This window comes from Moschus berezovskii, chromosome 26, assembly GCF_049115385.1.
Source record: "Moschus berezovskii isolate FMDL1 chromosome 26, NW_MosBer_1.0, whole genome shotgun sequence".
In the NCBI taxonomy this organism is placed as follows: Eukaryota; Metazoa; Chordata; class Mammalia; order Artiodactyla; family Moschidae; genus Moschus; species Moschus berezovskii.
In genome coordinates this window covers 31,724,547-31,751,082 of record NC_142485.1, presented here as the reverse complement: position 1 = coordinate 31,751,082, position 26,536 = coordinate 31,724,547, and the positions used below count along the sequence as shown (strand labels likewise).

General features: G+C 46.3%; 1 protein-coding gene across 8 annotated transcripts in view; it reads left to right on the top strand.

The window, feature by feature from the left end:
* Positions 1–25,854, top strand: part of TENM3 (teneurin transmembrane protein 3) — a 654,366-nt gene extending 628,512 nt beyond the window's left edge. For all 8 annotated transcript variants that reach the window (XM_088832605.1, XM_055416368.2, XM_055416366.2 and 5 more), the window contains 5 exons: positions 2,617–2,852; positions 13,075–13,371; positions 16,328–17,939; positions 22,526–22,656; positions 24,962–25,854. In XM_088832605.1, coding sequence (XP_088688731.1) covers positions 2,617–2,852; positions 13,075–13,371; positions 16,328–17,939; positions 22,526–22,656; positions 24,962–25,717 — 3,032 coding nt within the window. In that variant the 3' untranslated portion in view covers positions 25,718–25,854. The remainder of the gene's footprint in view (positions 1–2,616; positions 2,853–13,074; positions 13,372–16,327; positions 17,940–22,525; positions 22,657–24,961) is intronic.
* Positions 25,855–26,536: the final 682 nt, after the last annotated feature.

Sequence of the window (26,536 nt, the reverse complement as noted above, 5' to 3'; positions counted from 1 at the left end):
TTTACTTCCAGCTTGGGAAGATTCCCCTGGAGAAGGAAATGGCAACCCACTCCAGTATCCTTACCTGGAAAATCTCATGGACAGAGGAGCCTGGTGGGCTGCAATCCATGGGGTCACAAAGACTTGGACACGACTGAGTGACTAACACACTTATATAATATTTTATAGATTTGTGTTGTTGCTGTTTTTTTCTTTAGCCACTCCTCCTGGTTTGGATCTTACTTCCTCCACCAGGGATCAAACCCAGGCCCCTTGCAATGGAAACACAGTGTCCTAGCCACTGGACCACCAGGGAGTTTGAGTTAAACTTCTTTGACTCTTTTTTTTTTTTTTAAACTAATACTGTCAGGTAATCTCTACAGTCATCTAAAATTACTGTTGCTTGAATTTATTGCTTCCCCAAATGGTCCTCAGTTCAGTTCAGTCGCTCAGTCGTGTCCGATTCTTTGTGACCCCATGAATCACAGCACGCCAGGCGTCCCTATCCATCAACTCCCAGAGTTCACTCAAACTCACGTCCATCGAGTTGGTGATGCCATCCAGCCATCTCATTCTCTGTCGTCCCCGTCTCCTCCTACCCTCAATCCCTCCTAGCATCAGACTCTTTTTCCAGTGAGTCAACTTGTCGCATGAGGTGGCAAAAGTATTGGAGCTTCAGCTTTAGCATCAGTCCTTCCAATGAACACCCAGGATTGATAGCCTTTAGAATGGACTGGTTGGCTCTCCTTGCAGTCAAAGGGACTCTCAAGAGTCTTCTCCAGCACCACAGTTCAAAAGCATCAATTCTTCGGCGATCAGCTTCCTTCACAGTCCAACTCTCACATCCATACATGACCAGGGGAAAAACCATAGCCTTGACTAGATGGACCTTGGTTGGCAAAGTAATGTCTCTGCTTTTTATTATGCTATCTAGGTTGGTCATAACTTTCCTTCCAAGGAGTAAGAGTCTTTTAATTTCATGGCTGCAATCACCATCTGCAGTGATTTTGGAGCCCAAAAAAATAAAGTCTGACACTGTTTCCACTGTTTCCCCATCTATTTCCCATGAAGTGATGGGACCAGATGCCATGATTTTCGTTTTCTGAATGTTGAGCTTCAAGCCAACCTTTTCACTCTCCTCTTTCACCCTCATCAAGAGGCCTTTGAGTTCCTCTTCACTTTCTGCCATAAGGGTGGTGTCATCTGCATATCTGAAGTTATTGATATTTCTCCCAGCAATCTTGAGTCCAGCTTGTGCTTCTTCCAGCCCAGCGTTCCTCATGATGTACTCTGCATATCAGTTAAATAAACAGGGTGACAATATACACCCTTGACATACTCCTTTTCCTATTTGGAACCAGTCGGTTGTTCCATGTCCAGTTCTAACTGTTGCTTCCTGACCTGCATACAGGTTTCTCAAGAGGCAGGTCAGATGGTCTGGTTTTCCCATTTCTTTCAGAATGTTCCACAGTCTATTGTGATCCACACAGTCAAAGTCTTTGGCGTAGTCAATGAAGCAGAAATCGATGTTTTTCTGGAACTCTCTTGCTTTCTCCATGATCCAGCAGATGTTGGCGATTTGATCTCTGGTTCCTCTGCCTTTTCTAAAACCTGCTTGAACATCTGGAAGTTCACGGTTCACATATTGCTGAAGCCTAGCTTGGAGAATTTTGAGCATGACTTTACTAGCGTGTGAGATGAGTGCAATTGTGCAGTAGTTTGAGCATTCTTTGGCATTGCCTTTCTTTAGGATTGGAATGAAGACTGACCTTTTCCAGTCCTGTGGCCACTGCTGAGTTTTCCAAATTTGCTGGCATATTGAGTGCAGCACTTTCACAGCATTATCTTTCAGGATTTGAAATAGCTCAATTGGAATTCGAATTCTTTAGTTAAGTCCATAACCTACAATAAGAGAGGGTGTTTTATACAAAATATAAGGTCAATTTCAGGGGAAATAGCTCCTTATATATTTTTAGTGTGGAAGGTATAGATATTAAATCTTTTCAAAATATCTTTAACAAAGGATAGATATAAAGATGGGTATAGGAAGGGGTGTCTCATAAGACCCTGAAGATGACGCACAGACTCCTAAAAGAACCCATATTATTCAGTTCTTCATAAAACATTTACTGTACATTCCATAGAGGTTGAACCTTCCTCTGTTTTCTCAGGCACATGAGAAAAAGAAATCTGTTAAAGTGGAGAAAGACTTTAAATTTTCCCCGAAAGTTTACCTTTAATATTCAGCTAGACCTGCTACATCAGGAGTTCCCAGGTTTTTTGGCACCAGGGACCAGTTTCGTGGAAGACAGTTTTTTTCCCCCCAGTCTGGGGGTGGGGGATGGTTTGGGGATGATTCAAGAGCACTACATTTATTGTACACTTGATTTTTATCATTATTATATCAGTTCCACTTCAGATCATCAGGCATTAGGTCCTGGAGGTTGGGGAACCCCTGCATTATAGCATGAGGTGCCAGAAATTAAAGTTGTTATTTTCTACAAGAATATTATTAAGTACTTTTTATTCCTTATAAATGGAGTCCTGTCAGTATTTTAGACATGCATATAACCCCACCACCAACCAAGTGTTCAATCCATACCTAGAGTTCATGTTTTATGCAATTTTTTTTTCTAGATCAGTTAAGGAACAGCTACCAGATTGGTTATGATGGCTCCCTTCGCATCATCTATGCCAGTGGCCTGGACTCGCATTACCAGACCGAGCCCCACGTTCTGGCCGGCACCGCTAACCCAACAGTTGCCAAAAGAAACATGACTCTGCCTGGCGAAAATGGTCAGAATTTGGTGGAATGGAGATTCCGGAAAGAGCAGGCTCAAGGCAAAGTCAATGTCTTCGGTCGAAAGCTCAGGGTAAGTCAGCGTCAGAGGGTGGTGATGGCCAGCCGGTCCTCTGCATCATTCAATAGCCTGTCCACGAGGGTGGGCCTGGGACTCACCTGCTCATGGGAACACCTTACCTTAAAGCGTTGACTTATAGCCAGCCCTCAAGCCATCAGATTGCTCATAGTAAAAGCCAACTATTTGAGAAAAGGGTTCATTCAATATAACATTGATTGAAAATCAGTTGTTTCCTAGGAAATTAGGATTTTGCATGTAAAATATGTGAGTCACTCAGTCGTGTCCAACTCTTTGTGACCCGATGAACTGTAGCCTACCACGCTCCTCTGTCCACAAGATTCTCTAGCAAGAATATGGAGTGGGTCATCATTTCCTTCTCCAGGGAATCTTCCTGACCTAGGGATTGAACCCAGGTCTCCTGCATTGCTGGCAGATTCTTTACCATATGTGCTACCAGGGAAGATTTTGCATGTAGGACAATCCCAAATAGCCTGGATGACAACTGATTTTTGTTTTACTAATATTATCTTAATAATCTTATGCTTTTCCTTCACACACTCAGGAGAGGTGACCTCGTAATGACATAGGGATGAGTAAGCATTGGCTGAAACATCCAAACCCTAAGTATGTATAGGGACTGGCCTTTGGAAGATGGAGTCTGCCTTTTCTTTCTCTATATTTTTAAAGTACAGTGTGGGCTTGGGACTTCTCTAGTGGTAGAGTGGTTGGGAATTTACCTTCCAATGCAGGGGATGTGGGTTCTATCCCTGGTCAGAAGGCTAAAATCCCACAATGCCTCACAGCCAAAAAACCAAAACATAAAAATGGAAGCAACATTGTAACAAAAATTCAACAGACTTTAAAAATGGTCCACATCAAAAAAAAAAAAAAAATAAGTATAATGTGGGCAAACAGGAGATAACCAGTATCAGAACCTACCTCCTGGCTATTGATGAAAAACCCAGACTGACTTTTTTTTTTTTTGACTGTGCTGGATCGCTGTTGCTGTGCAGGCTTTTCTCCAGTCTAAGTGCACAGACTCCCACTGTGGTGGCTTTCCTTGCTGCGGAGCACAGGCTCTCAGGCCTTCAGCTTTAGCAGCGGCGGCATGTGGGCTCAGTAGCTGCGGTGCACGGGTTTAGTAGCTCTGTGACATGTAGGATCTTCCCGGATTAGGGATCGAACCCATGTCCCCTGCGTTGGCACGCGCATTCTTAACCATACAGCCACCAGGGGAGTCCCAGAATGACCTTATTTCTGTGAGACAAATGACGACATTGCTGATTGCCAGTGTACATTGATCTTTGCAGAATGTTCTCTGTGTTGCCTTGTTAGGTGTTTTTATTCCTCCTTTTCATGCTGTGGGCCAGATACAAATAGAAAGCAAGCTGTGATTTATGACAGTTGTTCAGTAAAGACAATATAGATTAAGGACAACAACACAGGTTACAAGGAACCCCCTTCAGGCCACTATAAACTGAATCTGCTTCATTTGTTCTGTTAGTGAACAGATTTTTGTTTATCAGATAAATGCAGATAACCATTCCTAAAATTATTTCCCTTGCCTTTAAAAAAAAAGTTACTCAAAATCAAGGAGAGAGAAGAAAACATGGAGTGTATCATTTGTGTTCTATTAATGGAAGGATTGATGCTTTTGAACTGTGGTATTGGAGAAGACTCTTGAGAGTCCCTTGGACTGCAAGGAGATCCAACCAGTCCATTCTAAGGGAGATCAATCCTGGGTGTTCATTGGAAGGACTGATGCTAAAGCTGAAACTGCAATACTTTGGCCACCTCATGTGACGAGTTGACTCACTGGAAAAGACTCTGATGCTGGGAAAGGTTGGGGGCGGGAGGAGAGGGGGACGACAGAGGATGAGATGGCTGGATGGCATCACCGACTCTGTGGACATGAGTTTGAATGAACTCCGGGAGTTGGTGATGGACAGGGAGGCCTGGCGTGCTGTGATTCATGGGGTCGCAGAGAGTCGGACACGACTGAGCGACTGAACTGAATGGCACCAAAAAATGGTTAAGTTATTAGTATAACAGGCTAACATTATTCACTAGGCCAACACTTCACAGTTAAGAAACAGCTAATACATATTGGCCATTTCCAAGAAATAGAAATAAAGTAAAAAAGAATCAGTGATCAGAGATAGGCTATTCAGCTCATGGGTTATATTCCAGTTCCACTTCCATAGCAAGGCAGGGGTTTGGGACTCTAAATACATAATCTTCTGGAACCAAAGCCGTGGTCCCTTCTTACCATCCCCCAGGATACCCAGCTCCAGGGCCCTAGACCCGGAGTTCTGGTGCACAGAAGCTGGGGAGGCTCGAGGGGGGTCATCCTGAGAGAGAGGCAAGAAGAAAAAACAGAACATCAGAAAGAAGAACAAGATTAGCAGGGAGGTAACGTGATTGAAGGCAAAAGGCGAAGGCGGGGGCCAGAGGATGAAATGGTTAGATGGCATCACTGACTCGATGGACATGCGTTTGAGCAAACCCCGGGAGACAGTGGAAGACAGAGGAGCCTGGTGTGCTGCCGTCCATGGGGTCACAGACTTGGACGGGACTTAGTGACTGAACAGCAACACGTAATGGGCAAGAAAACCAGTTCCAGGCTCATTTCAGGGTCACCTGCAGAGAGCCTTGGTCAGTGGCCAGAGTCAGCTTCAGCTCCAGCATTTTCTTCCACTGAAGCAAGGCCTTGGGCTGCCAGCGTGTCTGTCTGCTGCTGCCACTGACCACTGCCCCAGCCCCTGCTTCCCTGGGCCGCTGCACACTGGAAGCTAGTTCCCAGGTTTTGTCTTATTTGGCCCTCCCTAAGGCAGGCGTGATGTTCCTGTACACACAGAGGCACACCTGTACTCAGACACAGGACTTACTTCATCAAAAGACATAAAGGTTCTGCTCACATATGTGCTCAAAGTATGAGTTCTAGATCAGGCTCCACTTCTTACTAAACTATACAGGAAAATTCTAACACCCAACAGACCTAGCATCATTTTATCTATATGATAATATCTGTATCATGATAGCTATACTATAATATCCGGATATTATAACATGATGATGTAGACATGGTTTGTGTGTATTCAGTTATGTCCAACTCTTTGTGACCCCACGGACTATAGCCCACCAGGCTCTTCTGTCCATGGGATTTCCCAGGCAAGAATACCGGAGTGGGTTGCCATTTCCTCCTCCAGGGATCTTCCTGACCCTGGAGATGGAACCCATGTCTCTTGCATGTCCTGCATTGGCAGGTGGATTCTTTACCACTGCCCACCTGGGAAGCCCATAGACATGATATAGATTATCTACATTATGGATAAATATAGACTGCCTTAACTGAACTGAACTGAACCCTGCCACAGACTCACACAATTGCTGCAGAATCAAGTGAGGTGATGTGGAAGTCGTTTGAAAACAAAAGGCATGATTACACATTCTGTGACCCTACCCCAGAGACTCGGAACCACGGGCCCAAAGAGTGGGCATAGAGACCCACACAACAGACGCACAGGAAGGAGCGGGTGAACTCGCTGGTGAGGAAAACACGGCTGCAAGAGAGGGAAAACCCGGGAAACGCTTTGCCCTGAAAGTGACCACATAACACGTGGCCCACGGTTCTTTGAGAGAAGCTAGCCTCAGTGCGTCCTTTTATTTCCGTTTAACACTGCTTTCCTAGACAGAAAAAGAAATTAAGAAGAGCAGAGGAAAAGTCTGATTATAAGTCTCCGGTTCTCAGCCTGATTCTAAGTGAACCTTCCTTTGGGGAGGAAGAGACCCATGCACACAGGCATGGGTGTTTGTTAGTTTCTTTCTAAATAGCTGAACGACAGTGCCTCGGCAGGCCGTTTCAGAAAACCCAGTATGTAAGAACAGCCTGTTCAGTCACACTGAAAGGAGACTTCCGGCTGATCGTGTGATGGCTCACGTGGAGACAGCGCCAAGATCACAAGGGAAGGTTTCTTATTTTCAAGATAAGCTTGGATGTGCCAGCCACGCCTGGTCATTCCACCCCTCTGTGGATCCTAGGAGAGGAATTCCAGGGAGAAAGTGATGCTGTGAAAATCTGGTTGGAGAACCAGACCTGGAATCTGCAGATTAGGGCACAGGGCGGAGAAGGAGGGGATGACGGAGGGCCAGCCGGGCCTCTGAATCAGGAAGCAGAGTCTAAATCAGTCCAAAAATGCAACCCTGTGGACTGTAGCCCGCCATGCCCCTCTGTCTATGGGATTCTCCAGACACAGCATTGCTGGAGTGGGTTGCCACGCCCTCCTTCAGGGGATCTTACCGACCCAGGGATTAAACCTTCGTCTCTTATGTCTTCTGTATTGGCAAGTGGGTTCTTTACCACTTGGGCCGCTCAGGAGGGCGTCTCGAGACTCTCATACCTTTTCTTATCTTCTAGCAGAACGTGCTTTTTGTTGTGAAGTTATAGGCCTGACTCATGGGTGGGCACTCAAATATTTATTCAATAAATGAAAGAATGAGAAAGAGCCAGGCTTAAAATATGGATTATGTTATTGCCTTTAGGTCTTTCTGAGAGAGAAGCTTTAGGAATAGCACATCCTTGCCAACGTCTGACTGCAGGAAGCAAACCTATCTCTAGATTGAACAGATTACATGGATATAATAGATAGAACACTGGATGCAGTGGCTTTAAAAAAAATAAAAAAGGCAAAGAGGAGAAAAGGAAAAATTATAAAAGAAATGAGCAACATGAAAAGCATTTTCTGTGAAACTGTATTAAGAGGCTCTTGAGAGTCCCTTGTACTGCAAGGAGATCCAACCAGTCCATTCTAAAGGAGATCAATCCTGGGTGTTCACTGGAAGGACTGATACTAAAGCTGAAACTGCAATACTTTGGCCACCTCATGCAACGAGTTGACTCACTAGAAAAGACTCTGATGCTAGGAAAGGTTGGGGGCGGGAGGAGAAGGGGACGACAGAGAACACCGACTCTGTGGACATGAGTTTGAGTGAACTCTGGGAGTTGGTGATGGACAGGGAGGCCTGGCGTGCTGTGATTCATGAGGTCACGGAGAGTCGGACACGACTGAGCGACTGAACTGAACTGAACTGATACAGGAATAACCAGCAGAGGAAATCGTGGAAAAACAGAACAAAGATTTGACAGTTCCTTAGCTTACTTGTTTGTACCTATATATTTGTTTTTTAAAAAAGACCTGCATAATAGTTGCTTGTCTTTAATAGTCCTAATTTTTGTCAGTGGTTGAACTTGGAATCAGCCTTTGACCACTTCCCCAAAATTATAATGGCATCTGAATAATAAAAAGTCACCTTCAAGGGGGTTTCCCTGGTGGTCCAGTGGTTAAGACTTGGTTCAATCCCTGGTCGGGGAGGTAAGATCCTACATGCCTCCTGGCCAGAAAACCAAAACATAAAGCAGAAACAATATTGTAACAAATTCAGTAGACCTTAAAAATGGTCCATGTAAAAAAAAGGTAATCTAAACTTACCCAGAATTCTCATCCTTAAAGGAAAATAGTTAGTGAATTGTTTGAAAAAGAAATTCTCAAAACTTGAAAGCCAAAGCGGTATTTCAAGGCATACCTAGACATGATAGCTCCAAAGACCGTTATGTAACTCTTACTGCGCCCATCACGTGTGTGTGACATCCTTGTGTCTCACTGTATAATCTGAGCGGCGGGGCCTGGAGGGGGCCACGCAGAACAGTTAGCACCTCTGACCTGTGGAGGGGACGCAAAACATCCACAGACAGTTGACGTTCTAACAAGGACACCAGGGAGGCGAGATACTGTCACCCACATGGCAGATACCTGCATATGGTCTGAGCGTGCTCTGCGTTGTCAGACAGACACTGTTGAACTTATTTGAGCCTGTTTTTCAAGCCTTCCAGAGGGAACATAACTCCCCACTCCCGATATCAAAGGGACATTGTGATTAACTGCCACCACGCTGGACCTGATCTTTGAAAATGGAGATTTTTCTATGCTTAGCTCAAAGAAATGCTGTACATCACAAAGGAATCCATGGTGGCCTCTTACCTAGACACAACATTTGGGTTCACTTTAATGTAGCTGAAGGTATTTTAACAACCACCTAGGTTTTTCATCTTAGGTGAAGTATACGATGTAACGATGTTTTTTAATGTTATTTATTAAAAAGCCTCTGGGGTACAGAACAATGCTAGCCCTTTATGACTGTCAAAACAAGTTTGCAGAATTGCCCTGATTCATACAGGTATAGTTAAGTGGGATTGTGTCCCAGACGAAAATGTCCTTGACTTGTGCACTGTGTCTGCAGCTGCCAAAGGAGAACGTTAGGGCCTCGGGGGAGGGCGGAGACCTGTATTTCTCTAATAATTAGTGATGCTGAGCATCTTTTCATGTGCCTCTTGACCATCTGTGTGTCTCCTTTGGAGAGATGTCTGTTTAGGTCTTCCACCCATTTTTTGATTGGGTTGTTTGCTTTTTTGATACTGAGCTCCATAAGCTGTTTGTATATTTTGGAGATTAATCTTTTGTCTGTTGTTAGTATCTTCTGAAATGTTACGTACTGAATAACAGTTGTTGGTGTCTGGAAATAGTAAGAACAGTGAAAACCTTGGCTTGTGTTGGAATGTGGAGAAAAACAGCCAGATTCTAATTCTGTCCTCACTTCTTCAGTTGGAGGACCCAAGAAAGGCATTTGTCAGGATGAGAGGAACACGTTACGTGCTTTCCAGATGTTTGGTCTCGTGGTGTTTCGAGGTGTGTCCACGTGTGATGTGCTTGGTGTGGCGACTCACAGGACAGCCACGTTAGATGTTCTGGACGCTTCGGTGTGGTGTGGTCATAGTCCCAAACCACGGAGACCAATCGGAAGCCAAGTGGTGGGGTGCAGGCCTGCAAAGAAGGGGCCCCAGACCTGTCTTTTGGCCCTTCTACCATCGCTAGTCCAACGGTCCTCCCAGATCTGCAGGGCAGATGTTCTGTTACGCTCTAAACAGAGGAAACTGTGCACATAAGGAGGAATCAGGAAGGCGATAAAGATCCGAGATACAAATTAGGATGAATGCAAGTCAAACACAGAAAGGTGGAGGCAAGGCTGTGGGCCACACCGTCCACAGGCGCTTGCTGCACAGGCGGGCTCGCTCGGCTGTTCACAGCCTGGAATAACCCTGATGAAGGACAAAGGAGCGCAAACCCAAACACTCTGGGGCTTCTGTTTCCCTCTTAAATCACGATGTGAGAAACACAAGAGCCCTCAGGAACAGTTGAAAGTGTGCAAAGCCGCTTCTTCAGGCATCACTGTGTGCTCAGTCAGGTCCGACCCTTTACGATGCTATGGACTGCAGCCCGCCAGGCTCCTCTGTCCATGGGGATTCCCCAGGCACAAATACTGCAGTGGGTTGCCATGCCCTCCTCCAGGGGATCTTCCCAGCCAGGGATCAAACCCCAGTCTCCCGCATTGCAGGCAGATTCTTTACCATCTGAGCCATGAGGGAAGCTCAGGCATCATAAGTGTGCAAATAAAAGCTGAAGAGCTGACCTCTGCCAGTCCAATATTGAACTAATTTGATATCAAATCAAATCTGTAAATTTGTAGACTTCAAAATATATCTTTGTAACATTAGCCAGTAGCTTCCTTCCAGGGTACACAAAGCGTTCAGCAAACGGTGCCTTCATCAGGCTTTTTCCAAGACAAACTTGTAAAGTCTCACAGAATTCACAGAAGGCTGAGCTACTAAGCTGCAGACACTTCCACTTGGGAAAACGAAAGTCCAGAAAGCCTTTAGCTGGCGGGTCAGAATCATATAAAATGACAGCTCTGAGAAACTGTTCCAAAGAGATTGGTGGGAAGGGTCAGTATATATGTGACTTTGGAGAAGGGGGAATACAATACATGCAGTCAAGCATGTATTTTTCCAGAAGGTTTCTGTTAGTCACAAAGAGCAGACACGCCATGAAGGAATTTAGTGCTTTTCTAGATATGAGGAGATGCAAGAATTGGGTTCATAAAATCAGCTCCTGAGAATATCTTTCTGAAAACCTGTCCTGCCAGTTTTTCCAGAGCACAGAGTATCTCATTTCTGCTCTCCACACTGAACTCCTTTCAGGAGATGTTGAAGGTCAGAAGCTAAGGTAGCATGTGATTTAATCCTTGTAAGAGGTAGATAACAAACGCCCAGGGTTTCCTGGGGACTCAGACCATAAAGGATATGCCTGCAATGTGGGAGACCCAGGTTCAATCCCTGGACTGGGAAGATCCCCTGGAGAAGGGCATGGCAAGCTGTTGCAGTATTCTTGCCTGGAGAATCCCATGGACAGAGGAGCCTGGCGGGCTACAGTCCATGGGGTCTGAGTTAGACATGACCATGCAACTAATACATACACATGGCAAGTGCTAATTTGTGGTTGACACTCCATTCCGACCTCTTTATTTTCAGAGAGACGGAACAGACTCTGCGGGCCACGAGCCCAGAGTTGTGCAGCTCCTAGACCCTGTGGGTGCAGGAACGGGGCTTTCAGACTCTTGGGTTCCTCCTCTAACGCATACACACGCCCATGCCAACACATACCAGTTGCTCTGTGGCCCAGAGTAGTTTTCTTTTTCCTACATCATGCGTGCATGCTAAGTGGCTTCAGTCGTGTCCGACTCTGTGACCCTAGGGACCGTAGCCCACCAGGCTCCTCTGTCCAAGGGATTCTCCAGAATACTGGAGTCTCCATGCCCTCCTCCAGGGGATCTTCCTGACCTAGGGATCTACAATGACAGAACTGAAAAATTAAGATCTCCTAACTTCATCCGGGCTCCACTTTTTCATATGCTATGGATCATCTCTCTGGATATTTTTCCCCAAAAATCACTTTGCCTTTAGGCATAAACTTCTTTTCAGCTGGTATCTTTACCTTTCTGTGGACTTCACAATACTCCCCTTGAAGAGCTAATTGGAAGAGTTCAAATAAAAGTTTAATGAGTATTTTTTCATGGGTCCTGTTTAATGGCCACGATAGAAGACACAAATGTTTATCCCAGATTTTACATAAATACATGTGTATTTTACAGGTACGTAGATATGTATTTACATGTATTGATGTGGTGTGTGTGTTGTTGTTCATTCGCTCTGTTGTGAACTTTTTGACCCCGTGGACTGTAGCCCACCAGGCTCCTCTGTCCATGGGATTTCCCAGGTAAGAATATTGGTGTGGGCTGTCATTTTCCTCTACAGGGTGTGAGTGTGTGTGTATAAGTTATCGACTGGAGTTTTCCATTTTGAAGGTTCTAGCTAGGACATGGTCAATTAAGGTTAAGATTTTCCCATTTAACTTGTAACAATCTGAGCAGTTGAGGAGCCTTTTGTTATGGACAAGCCACCATTATCACAAAGGTGCAGTAGAAAATCAAAGAATGGACTGGCCCTGGCCTTCTGCAAACACTGTAGGCCGTCTATAAAGCCAAATTTAACCAAGGCCACGTGTCCACCATAGCAACGAATGCCAGCTGGTGTGCACCTTGGATCACAGACAAGTAGTCATGGATTCTGAGCATGGCAGAGAGCCCCACGGAGTCCTTTGGACAACATGGGGCTCGATTTGCAAAGTAAGCATGGTGGTCAGACTGTGTAGATGTGGGAGTGAAGGATCTGAAGTCCTTGCCAGTTAACCAGATGTTATCAAAGAAAAAGGCATTCCAAAAAATTGTGACATTTCAGCACTCAGCCCAAAGTGAGGATCGTGTTTGTAACCTCCTGCTATTTAAACTGATTAATAATTTACAGTAATGTGGGCTCCAGCTTCTACTTAACTGTTCTTCAAAGGGCTGGAATCACATTTACCACTGTTTTATTTAATGTAGCCATGATTAATCTAGTGAGCAGTTATTTCCCAGTGTCTTCTGGGAGGGCGGGGCTTTGAGTAATTTGCAGAGATGTCAGGCTTACCACCTTCCTATCTTCTGAGCAAACTTGAAAGCAAATACATCTCGGCATTTTTCTTATCAGTTGCTTAAGTTTACAAAATTTAATTGAAAGGGTTTTGAACAAACGCCAGGCTGTCTCTCTGCTTAATGAAACCTTTTAAAAGAGCAGTTAATCTACTGCCTTGCACTTGTACCCAAGAAGTTGCTAAATTAATTTACTGACAAAGAGAATCAATCATCATAAATGGTGTTTAAACAATAGTGGGGACCCTGAAGAGTAATAAGGGGCTGGTATTGGAACAGCGTGATTTATTTTATCATCTTGTTTGTGTTGTACCAGGTTAATGGCAGAAACCTCCTTTCAGTTGACTTTGATCGAACAACAAAGACAGAGAAGATCTATGATGACCACCGTAAATTTCTCCTGAGGATCGCCTATGACACGTCAGGGCATCCGACTCTCTGGCTGCCGAGTAGCAAGCTGATGGCCGTCAATGTCACTTATTCGTCCACGGGTCAAATTGCCAGCATCCAGCGAGGAACCACCAGCGAGAAAGTCGATTATGACGGACAGGGGAGGATCGTGTCCCGGGTTTTTGCTGACGGGAAAACCTGGAGTTACACATACTTGGAAAAGGTATGCTGCACCCAGAGAGGGAACATAGGAAAGCAGTGATTGGCCTTTTCCAGAGTGCAAATTGCCCAGGCGCCCTGGGGGGGTGGGCGGGGCCACCAGTACTTGACTGAGTTCCACTTACTATTCTGAGCATCCATATGTAAGTCACAGCGGTAGAGCACTGAGGAATCTGCACCTTAGCCTCGGTGTTTCTCCTTAGTGAAGTTCAGCTCTCTGAGACCCCTTTTACATGACTGACGCTGTAAACAAACACCACCACCGCCCACCTGCCAAGCTCATCCGTCAACAACATTCACACATTAGACCTTGAGCTTGTAAGTCATTTGTAAATCATCTCAGCGCCAGCTTTTTCGTTTCAGAAAGTGTCTTACACGTTCGCACAGTTAAAGCTCTCAGGTGTGTGTCGTTCCTGGCAGAGCTTCAACATAACCGTAAAAAGCTCATAGATCCTATTTATGCATCAGTAACCAAAAGAAGCTGTTTTTTAAGCAAGCCACATTTCCGGGCCTCTGGGCCCTCTCCTCTGCACTGAAAGGGAACCCATGCTTAAGACAGTAACACGCTACCAAAAAAGATGCAGTTACACGTGTGCAGGGCGCCAGGTTTCAGGTAGTGACCAGGGTTAAAAGGGAATGAAAGCAAAAGGAGGAACGGGGAGGAACCTCCTTGTAATTCCTTTCTGAAAGAGACAGTATCCTGCAGAGAGCATCTTCGTGAGGCGTTTCATCCCCCTTTGAAGTGAAGGTTCGCCCTGGTTTTGAGTTCAGTGCCTCCCATCGCTCCCAGCGCATCCTCTCCGCCAGCAGCCACAGGGCCACTGAGGCACAAGTGCAGCTCGGAAGCTCGGTCTGCCCTTCCTCGACTGCACGGAGTGACCTGTCCTCCACACACTCACGTCCACATCGCTGTCCCCCTCACGCACCCCATCCTGCTCTCCCCCAGAGGTGCCCTGGGCCAGCCTCGTGCATGTAAGTCAGCTCATCTAATTCTAGACAGACTGTACACAGACTCCTCTTCCTAAAGCCCTGGTTGGGGAACTAAGATCCCTTGGCAAAAAATAATAAAATAAATTCCCAGACCCCCAACATTGAGAGTAGTGACCATAATGTGACTGAAAAGTCTTTAAAGGGGTATACCCCTGATAAGAACCGCTGTCAGAATGACCCCGGCCATAACAGAGATCACCTTCACATAACAGGTCAGAAAAGCCAACGAGCACGTTCTTAGCATCTCTCCCAAATCCCTAAAACCCACCCAAACTATTTCCATTTCCTCGCCAGGACAGGCACCCTAAGCCAACGTGTATTCATGGCAAAGCAAGTAATATTTTACTACCTACGTGATTCTGCTACTGCTGCTAAGTCGCTTCAGTCATGTCCGACTCTGTGCAACCCCACAGACGGCAGCCCACCAGGCTCCCCCGTCCCTGGGATTCTCCAGGCAAGAACACTGGAGTGGGTTGCCATTTCCTTCTCCAATGTGTGAAAGTGAAAAGTGAAAGTGAAGTCGCTCAGTCGTGTCCGACTCCTAGCGACCCCATGGACTGCAGCCTACCAGGCTCCTCCATCCATGGGATTTTCCAGGCAAGAGTACTGGAGTGGGGTGCCATCGCCTTCTCCATACATGGTTCTAAGTGACTGCAAACAGGGTCCTGTGAATTCAGCAATGGTCCAAGCCTTCCTTGGAAGAACGCAGACCATTAGTGACAAGTCTCAAGACACTGGTCACACAGCCTACACACAAAAATTGCCCCCAGATGTGCCTATGGAGGAGCTCCTGCAGAAGCCTGAGTCAGACAAACTGCATTTGAAAAACAGCGGTGATAGGAAAAGCAGTGAACCTAGACAAGGGGTTATGCACTTTTATGTCAAAAGCAAAGAGTATATCCTGGTGTGGGGGGGAGAGAGGGGGTGAGGGTTAGGTTATTGGCTCCTAATCTGACCTGGAATCCACCCAGTTAGGCCATCACTCCATTTGGTCTAACAGGGTTTAGAGGGAGCCTCCCAGAGGAAAGAACGTCCCGCACTCTGTACCACTGCAGAGCTGCCAAACCAGCTTCCAGGTTGACCTTCTCTCCCTTGGCCTAATAAACTGTCTTTTGTCATTCTGAGATCACTTGAAGAATAAGTCAAGCCTATTTTGAGTCATATATTTATTCACCTCATAATTTAGCACCCAAGCAGTGTATAGCCCAGAAACCACCCTTACTGCACCTAAGGGACAAGGCAGGTTTGGTTCTTACAAAAGGAAATTTCAGAATGCAGATTTCATTGTCATTTCAGATGTCATGTCAAGAATTTGCCAACAAAAAACCATCTCTGGATCCATATTCCTAATAAGAGCATTGACAGCTTTTATTCACCAAGCGATTAACCAGGCAGTGTTGCTGATGATGCTTTATGTACACACAGTCCCTTTAGGGGCTAATTTTATGTCTCTTCTTTATAAAATAAATATTTTGAATGCTTTGCTCCTCCTCCAAGTGCACTGGAAATTCAAGCATGATTTGAGTGGCTCTTCCATGAAGTGTTTGGGGGAAAGCCACCTTACTAAATAATTGCTAATTATGGACAGGACTGCACTTCCCATATGCTGTTTTCCCCATGAAATATTGTCTTTGAAGCAGCTTTGCTCATGCTTGTATTATGACTTATCCAGATCCATTGACAATCTGTTGCTTGGCTGTGAATGCCTGGTACAAAAAAAAAAAGTCTGATCCTGACAAGTAGCCCATTATGAGAGTTGAGGCACTCAGTGAGAAACCGCTGGCAATTAAGCATCCAGGCAAATTAGGCAGGAAATCGTTAAGGACAGGGAAGGTCAAAGAGAACTCAATTAAAACGAAAATCATTTTCTCAGGCGGACTATTTTTGCATCTCTGTGGTCACTGCGTCTACTTTTACTCCCCCCCACCCCATTCGCAAATATCGGCTAATGGCATGCTCCCTCTTTGCAGTCCATGGTGCTTCTGCTCCATAGCCAGCGGCAGTACATCTTTGAATACGATATGTGGGACCAGCTCTCTGCCATCACCATGCCCAGCGTGGCTCGCCACACCATGCAGACCATCCGCTCCATCGGCTACTACCGCAACATATACAATCCCCCGGAGAGCAACGCCTCGGTCATCACCGACTACAATGAGGAGGGACTGCTTCTGCAGACGGCCTTCCTGGGGACCAGCAGGAGGGTCTTATTCAAGTATCGAAGGCAGACCAGGCTCTCGGAGATCTTATACGACAGCACGCGGGTCAGTTTCACCTACGATGAGACGGCAGGAGTCCTCAAGACGGTAAACCTCCAGAGCGATGGTTTCATTTGCACCATTAGATACAGGCAGATCGGCCCCCTGATTGACAGGCAGATCTTCCGCTTCAGCGAAGATGGGATGGTGAATGCGAGATTCGACTACAGTTACGACAACAGTTTTCGGGTGACCAGCATGCAGGGTGTCATCAATGAAACTCCCCTGCCCATTGATCTCTATCAGTTCGATGACATTTCGGGCAAAGTGGAGCAGTTTGGAAAGTTTGGCGTCATCTATTACGATATTAACCAGATCATTTCCACAGCTGTCATGACTTACACGAAGCACTTTGATGCCCACGGCCGCATCAAGGAGATTCAGTATGAGATATTCAGGTCGCTCATGTACTGGATTACAATTCAGTATGACAACATGGGTCGGGTAACCAAGAGAGAGATTAAAATAGGGCCCTTCGCCAATACCACCAAGTACGCTTACGAGTATGACGTCGACGGACAGCTGCAGACGGTCTACCTGAACGAGAAAATCATGTGGCGTTACAACTACGATCTGAATGGGAACCTCCACCTACTGAACCCGAGTAGCAGCGCACGGCTGACCCCGCTCCGCTACGATCTGCGAGACAGGATCACCCGACTGGGTGACGTTCAGTACCGGCTGGATGAGGATGGCTTCCTGCGCCAGAGAGGCACCGAGATCTTCGAGTACAGCTCCAAGGGGCTTCTGACCCGAGTCTACAGTAAAGGCAGCGGCTGGACGGTGATCTATCGTTACGATGGCCTGGGGAGGCGCGTGTCCAGCAAGACCAGTCTGGGGCAGCACCTGCAGTTTTTCTATGCGGACCTCACCTACCCCACCAGAATTACTCACGTCTACAACCACTCGAGTTCGGAGATCACCTCCCTCTATTACGATCTCCAAGGACATCTCTTTGCCATGGAAATCAGCAGCGGGGATGAATTCTACATTGCCTCGGACAACACAGGGACACCACTGGCTGTTTTCAGTAGCAACGGGCTTATGCTCAAACAGATTCAGTACACCGCCTACGGTGAGATCTATTTTGACTCCAATATTGACTTCCAGCTGGTAATTGGATTTCACGGTGGCTTGTATGACCCACTCACAAAATTAATCCATTTTGGAGAAAGGGATTATGACATTTTGGCAGGACGGTGGACAACGCCTGACATAGAAATCTGGAAAAGAATTGGGAAGGACCCAGCTCCCTTTAACCTGTATATGTTTAGGAATAACAACCCAGCAAGCAAAATCCATGATGTGAAAGACTACATCACAGGTAAGCAGAATTGTTTTTCCTTTCCAAGTACTGAGTTAATCGTTGAATCCATAAAATAACTGTTGGGGGTTTAACTTGATGCCTTCCTCCTGCAAAATCAAATGTCTTTTTTTTAAAAAAATCAAATGTCTAATCTTTTCAATGAAAAGATTGAAAAGATTCTCCTTTTCAAGGGGAAACCAACAGAGGGACACTGGGACATAATTTGTTACTTCCTATTCTGTCAACCAGTGCCCAAGACACCACAATTTTTCTGAAATGACATGGAATCTAGGCATGCCATTTGAAGGGAAGGGACATGGGGGGGGGGTGCAGAAAACGTGAACTTGAAGCCCCCAAATTGGAGTTCCAATCTGAATGCCACTCCAACAACAGGTCATGTGGCTTTATAGACAAGTCACATGACTTTATGAGTCTGTTTCCGTAACAATAAAATGGGGATAGCAATGCCTACTTTGTGGTATAAAATACAATAACATGCAATTCTGCTTTAAGTAGTAGTGGGAAAAAAGTGAAAGTGTTAGTCACTCAGTGGTGTCTGACTCTTTGGAATGCCATGGACTGTAGCCCACCAGGGTCCTCTGTCCATGGGATTCTCCAGCCAAGAACACTGGAGTGGGTAGCCATTCCCTTCTCCAGGGAATCTTCCCTACCCAGGGATTGAGCCCAGGTCTCCAGCATTGCAGGTAGATTCTTTACCATCTGAGCCACCAGGGAAGCCCAAGCAAAACTGTAGTTCTCTGTAATAACCTTCATTACTCTTTATTGGGGTAACACTGCTTTATAACATTGTATGTTTCATGTGTATATTATGTTTCTACTTCCGTATGCACTAGAGTGTACCATCCAAAACTTATTCAGCGCCTGTCACCACAGAGCTGATGCCCTTAATCCACTTTGTCCCGCCCCCAACTCCTTCCCCCGGGCAGCCACTACTACTCTGGTCTCTACTGCATGCTTGGTCTGATCGTTTGTTTCATAGGAGTTAGGGAAATACCCTGGGGGGGGTCCGATGGTTAAGACTCTACACTTTCGCTGCTGGGGCCCGGGGTTCAATCCCTGGTCAGGAAACTAAGATCCCACACACAATGTGGTGCAGCCAAAAAAAAATTTTCTTCGAGTGAAATCATACAGTATTGGTCTTTCTCCATCTGACTTACTTCACTTTGCATAATACCCTCAAGATCCATTCGTGTTGTTACAAATGGCAAGATTTTATTTTTTGTGACTAACGTTCCCTTGCATGTGTATGTATGTATAGACATACACTGTATCTTCCTTATCCATTCATCTATAGATAAGCACTTAGATCATTTCCTTATCTTGACTATTGTAAGAATGCTGCAGTGAACACAGGGGTGCATGTATCTTTTCAAATTAGTGTTTTTGCATTTGGGGGATAACTAGCCAGAAGAGAGACTGCAGGAATTCTGATCTTAGCTTTGTGAGGAGCCTCTGTCCTGCTTTCCCTGGGGGCCACACAAGTTTACCCACAGAGCATGGAGCTTCCCTTCAGCGAGCAGGGATCTCCACTCAGCCCCAGGGGCGCTGGGCCCTTCTGTTTCCACTTTGCTCCTGAGTTGCTGCTGCTAAGTCACTTCAGTCGTGTCCGACTCTGTGTGACCCCATAGACAGAAGCCCACCAGGCTCCCCCGTCCCTGGGATTCTCCAGGCAAGAACACTGGAGTGGGTTGCCATTTCCTTCTCCAATGTGTGAAAGTGAAGTCGCTCAGTCGTGTCCGACCCCTAGCGACCCCACGGACTGCAGCCTACCAGGCTCCTCCATCCATGGGATTTTCTAGGCAAGAGTACTGGAGTGGCTTGCCATTGCCTTCTCCGGCTCCTGAGTTACACTGCCATAATTAACCCCCTTGTTTATGCTTCCTGCTGCTGCTAAGTCGCTTCAGTCGTGTCCGACTCTGTGCGTCCCCATAGACGGCAGCCCACCAGGCTCCCCATCCCTGGGATTCTCCAGGCAAGAACACTGGAGTGGGTTGCCATTTCCTTCTCCAATGCATGAAAGTGAAAAGGGAAAGTGAAGTCGCTCAGTCGTGTCCGACTCTTAGCAACCCCATGGACTGCAGCCTACCAGGCTCCTCCATCCATGGGATTTTCTAGGCAAGAGTACTGGAGTGGGTTGCCATTGCCTTCTCCCTTGGACAGTTTACTTAACCACTTTAAGCCTTGGGTTCTTCATCTATAAAATAGGAAAAATAATACCTCATGCAGTTGTTGTGAGGCTTAAATAACACATTTTAAATGTTTAGTTCCGAACAGATAGTAAAAGCCTAGTAAGTGTAAGTTGGTGTTAATGCAGCAATAGAGGAAGTGAGTAGGCCAAAGGCATAGATATGTTCCAACAGAAGCATGCTGCTGCTGCTATGGGAGAATTCAGAAAAGTAGTTGCATTTGAGCTGGACCTTTAAATACAAGTAAGAATTCACCAGGTGGAGGGAGAAGGGAAAAAGGCTTGCAAGCACAAGAAACTGATAAAGGCCTAGAAGTGTTAATATTGGGAAACTTCTGAAATACGCTCGCTTTGGAATTTGGGGCAGTCACCTTTCACATTCCTTGTGTTGCTGCATCAAAGTAAAATAACAAGCATGCTGGTTTGGGTCTCTTCTTCCTCCTAAGAACTTCTGCTTCCTAGAGGAAGGTTATTCCCTGTTTTCTTTTTCTGTGTTTGGTTTGGTTTTGGGTTTTCTGTTCTGTTTTGCCTTGTGTTAGATGCTCCGTCTGGCTGTCTCTCTCCTTGTTCAGTATTTGAAGCATGCCAGGATGTTCTCAGTTCTCAGTACAGCTCTCAAAATACTGCCCCTGTTCATTTCACATCTGCTTCCTGCTTCCCCAGACTGTCTCAAGCTTCACCTAGCTCTCTCCCACATGAACCTGCTCCAAGTCCCTGCTCTCAGCATCCTGACTCAGCAACACCCAAATGGGTATTCTCCTCCAGGGTTCCCCAGTACACGTCTGCATTCATGTCTCAGTATCTGGGCAGTAATCTTCAACATGTTAAGAGCCTCTGATTTTTCACTGCTTCACAGACATCGTTCATAGAAGAGTACCTCTGCCCCCATTCAAAAATTTTCTCTACAACATAAACCACGCCCCCCCAATCTTATGCACGTGCGCGCATGCGCACACACACACATATATCACCTTCTCTCCTATGCAACGAACTTGGGGTTTTTCTCCCTCCACCACCACCCCCCCCCCCAGCCCTCCATTTAAAATAGGGATGGGACTTCCCTAGCAGTTCAGTGGTTTAGAATTTGCCTCACAGTGCAGGCGACTCTGGTTCGATCCCTGGTCGGGGAACCAGGATCCCACATGCCATGGCACAATTAAGTCCTCTTGCCATAACTAGACAGCTCAGGCCACAGTGAAGGATCTTGAGTGCCGCAACTAAGACCCGACTTGGCCAAATAAATATTTTTTTAATTAAAAAAAAAAAAAGAGGGAGCATACCATTAAGTTTATAGCCTATATGATACCTGCAGAAAGGGACCTGCCAGCCTGACAGAGAGGTGCGAGTTGGTGCCCTGGAGAAGGAATCAGGGAGCAAGTGGCCTCCATCATTCCGACAAGCAGTCCCCCACTGCTTATTTAAAAGGTGTTGTCAGTGGCTGCCCGAGAGGCTGGCAACCACCGCTCCTGAATTCAACCTCTCCTAGCAACATGGACGCCAGGGAATGCCACAGCAGCATTTTTTGAAAAACATCAAAAGAGAGATGGAACAGCATAAAATATATTAGGTGAAATGCAATTTCAAATTTTCCAGCAATGTGCTTAATATATAAAATAATCTACACCCAACTGTACTCATAAAGCTGCAAGCCTGCTGAGTAGTTCTGTAACAGTATAACCTCCAGAATAGAATAAAAGGTTTATTCTCAGTGTAATGGCTTTTGGAGTCACATGGCAATATTTTAAAATACCATCTTAAAGGTTTCCAGCTTTTCTCCCTCAAAAGTTTGTCTCCACCTGTGCGCAGTGAGCCTTTGAAGTCAGAACTGATGGGATCAGAACTTCCGTGCCCCTGGCCAGCTTGGCCAGCTTTTGGCATTCATCTTTGATTAAGAGCTGACTGTTGATTTTCATACACTCGATGCGGGGTTTTATTAATAGAAAATGGGTGGTGGAAACTTGCATATCCTTGGGCAGCCACTTTGGAAAGCTAATAACACAGGACTTCTAGTTAAGACCAGCCTTCACTAACTACAGATGTCATTTGTGTTCAACAGCCATGTCTCTTTCACACTGCTCGGCATTGTTATTCAACTTTGTTTTTTTTTTTTAAACACTATTACCAGCACGGGTTGCAACTTCCCATGTGGGACTGGGTACCCATCAGTCTAAGTGGGTCTCTATTATCCACACTGTCTGTAGCCCTTGCCTCACTTCCTCTGCTACTGAAGTTATTTTTACCGTGTCTGAAAATAGTGTTTTTAATTGTAGGGCAGAGGCAAACATGAGCTCTTTTTCAGGTTATCGTTTGTGAAGGTGGGGTTTTCAGGTAAGCCATTCAGTGTCGGAAAGCACAAAGTGAACTCGGAAGTCTTTCATTTTGGACCTTCTTTTCCTAGATGTTAACAGCTGGCTGGTGACCTTTGGCTTCCATCTGCACAATGCTATTCCTGGATTCCCTGTCCCCAAATTTGATTTAACGGAGCCTTCTTACGAACTCGTGAAGAGTCAGCAGTGGGATGATATACCGGTAAGAGACAAAAAGCGAAACTATGAAAGGTGACAAAGGGCTTCTTGTGCCTTACGGTCCCCTGTTTAATCAGACTCCCTGGGTACCAAAGACTTTTTTTTTTGACTCAGGAAAGAAAGCACCACTTCTCTCTTGTATTTCTGTTCAGCAGACCAGGGGCCTGTGAAACAGGCTTCAGTCTGCTTTTAGTGATGCTAATAAAAACAGACATTATCAAACAGTAATAAAATATGAAAGCTCATTGTTGAGTGCAGGGTTTCTACAGAGAACCCCAGGAATGCACATTTGTAAGATTTGGGACCTTAAGGCAAAGATACAATAAACAGGAGGGCAGCGAATTCATGTTACAAATTAGCAGCTCACAAACAATGCCACAAAGTTCCACTTCTTTAAAATGTTAGCCATGTTTTCAAGGGAAAAAGATTAAAAATAAAATGGCCTCCGGTAAAGCTCCACTTACCACTAGGTGTTTATGGAATTTTCCTGAAACTAACAGACCAGGAGGCCTGGAACCGTTCTGAGAAATAAAAGGAGAAAGAATGGAAAACTGCAAAATCAAAGCTGCCATTTCACAAAATGACACTGTTTAATTCCCACCATTCAGAGATCAGAAAGGAACGCAACAACAAAATATCAGAATTTCTAGCTTAAAGCAAAAATAATTAAAGATCAAGAAACTGGGTTACCCCATAATGATAAGAAGAGAGCACAGAGTTTCTTAGAAAGATTAATTCTCCCCCTTGAGCAATTTCCTATCATCTCAATGAACTCAAAAAGGCAGTCCTGGCTAAAACACACACACACACATACACACAGAGTTATACACAGTTCAAGTACCTCTGCTTTCTGGTCCATGTTTCATACTTAACATAAAAGCAGTTCCTTTCTCAGATGTCACCTTTACATTTAAAATCCAAAACCCATTCTGTTTCCAGGATCTGGGAGCCATTTTAACATTTCTAATTGCAAATATACCTGCACTGATCAAGTGCCATGAAGACATCCCTGAGTTTGCTAATGCCTTTGAGCACGTAATAATTGCAGATGACTTTCCAACATGTCTGAAAACACTTAAGTCATACTGTACAAATGGACTTGCCAACTTTTTTCCTAGGCAGCCTTTTCCATACAGTTCAGGTTCTCTGTCATGAGAAGCACACCATAAGGACAGCTTAGGGAATCTCCAGCAAAGACATCAAGGATGCCTGGAGAGCAGAAAAACAAATGTGTCTTTCACCGCTGCAAACGAAACATGTGCTTCCAATTGGGGGAAATGCTGGCCAGACAAACATCTGGTAGTCAGAGATGCCTGAGTTAAGATGCCCCCAATTTAAAACCCTTGTGAATGCAGAAGGCCCACTGTCCCTCAGTTTGGGAAAAATAAATGTTTTCCTAAAGCAATAAACACTCGTTGACAGCTGTCCCGACTGTGCGCTCATCCTGGCCCATTTCAGTCCATCAGTTATATGGTCAAATTCAGCTGAAAGCTCTGTTCACCAGGAGACTGCAGAGTTTACCTAAATTAAAGCACACGCCTGTAAGTAAATGAAGGGCGCGTGCTTTAAAGTGGGACTTTAGCTTAAAGTGGGACTGGGTGATCCAACTGGAGCACCTCAGGCTTTCCAACCTTCCTCTGCATTTTGGCGCTTTCTCACCAGCCTCCCATGGAGAAAGCTGCTGGGATGGACCATCTGGTAAGCTGGTTCCCCAGATGGGGTGAGCCTGGGAAAAGGGCATCTAGAAACGGAAAGAGAAAAGGCAAAAACCTGAATATTTCACCCACGTTTGTGTGTGTAGACTAAGTCGCTTCAGTCTTGTAGGCTGCTTTGCGACCTTTTGGACTGTAGCCCGCCAGGATCCTCTGTCCATGGGATTCTCCAGGCAAGAACACTGGAGTGGGTTTCCATGCCCTCTTTCAGGCAATCTTCCTGACACACGGATCTGAACCCGTCTCCTGCAAATCCTGCATTGCATGCGAATTCCTTACCACCGTGCCACCAGGGAAAACCATTTCACACACATTAGAAACTAAAAAGCTCTTGACACACACATGATGGAGCTACCTCTTTTTACCTTTCAAAACATATTGGGATCAATTTGAGGGGAGCCGAGGCTTGAGTGCATTCCTCCCCCCCAGGGTTTTTTAGCCTTTTCATTTCTAAAGAACCTACTGAGGTTTTAATCAGCAACCTCCCCCGCCCCCACTACCCCACGTTTCATTTCTGCCCAGGGGCAGGGGAGCACCAGGGGCCGGAAGAGCCCAACTGTTCTCTAACCCATCCTGCGGGTCTGTTTCTCTCTGCAGCCCATTTTTGGAGTCCAGCAGCAAGTGGCGAGGCAGGCCAAGGCCTTCCTGTCCCTGGGGAAGATGGCTGAGGTGCAGGTGAGCCGGCGCAAAGGCAGCGGCGCGCCGTCGTGGCTGTGGTTTGCCACGGTCAAGTCGCTGATCGGCAAGGGCGTCATGCTGGCCGTGAGCCAGGGCCGCGTGCAGACCAACGTGCTGAACATCGCCAACGAGGACTGCATCAAGGTGGCGGCCGTGCTCAACAACGCCTTCTACCTGGAGAACCTGCACTTCACCATCGAGGGCAAGGACACACACTACTTCATCAAGACCAGCACGCCGGAGAGCGACCTGGGCACCCTGCGGCTGACCAGCGGCCGCAAGGCGCTGGAGAACGGCATCAACGTGACCGTGTCGCAGTCCACCACCGTGGTCAACGGCAGGACTCGCAGGTTCGCCGACGTGGAGATGCAGTTCGGCGCGCTGGCGCTGCACGTGCGCTACGGCATGACCCTGGACGAGGAGAAGGCGCGCATCCTGGAGCAGGCGCGGCAGCGTGCGCTCGCCCGGGCCTGGGCGCGCGAGCAGCAGCGTGTGCGAGATGGCGAGGAGGGCGCGCGCCTCTGGACGGAGGGCGAGAAGCGGCAGCTGCTGAGCGCCGGCAAGGTGCAGGGCTACGACGGGTACTACGTACTCTCGGTGGAGCAGTACCCCGAGCTGGCCGACAGCGCCAACAACATCCAGTTCCTCCGCCAGAGCGAGATCGGCAAGAGGTAACCCCCGGGCCGGCGGCAGGGAGGCGCGCGCCGCCGCCACCACCCCTGCGGGGACCCGAGCCGGCGGGGCACCACTTGCCCTTCCAGCCCCAGCATCCCCCCATTCCCCCACCTCTGCTCAGATCTGTCTGTAGCACAATCCGAGGGGGACTCTCCGGCACCGAAGAGCCTTCCGGGAGAACCAGACTGCTATTTTAAAAAATCCACAAAAGAAAACAAAAGACTTCCTTCTGAATGACCTTAAAAGGTGATCGGCTTTAAAGAATATGTTTACATATGCATATCGCTGCACTCAGTTGGACTGAAAGTATTCCAAGGAAAAACATCGTTAAAGAAAGAGGCCCAAACCTTTTGCTTCTGGGCCATCTTGTTCTCCGAGGCACTGTATCTAAGGAAGGTAGAAAGGTATACAGTGTTTCCAGGTATTACCGTTGTCGACCTTTGCTTACAAGAAGTAGTCTCTCTGCATAGGCTGTGATATATATCTGTTAATTTTAAAATGTGGGGCAAAGTTACTGTTTCTAGACAACCCAACTGCTTTCCCTGTGCTGGTTTGTAAAAGGACATTGGCACACGTGACTTCTGCTGCCAGGGCGGGGATTTCTAAGGAATTTTACAATGCTCCTGTGGTTTGCCTTGGGGGGAAGAAAACTGGCAAATAGAATCCTTGTCACTGATAAGCAAAGGAAAACCCTGATTTTTTTGTAAATTATGTGAGACAAGTTGTTTATGGATTTTTATATGAATTACAATTTACTGTACATCAGATATTAGTCTCAGAGGAGTTAATTTATGTAAAGTGTTTAAAAAGTTTATACTT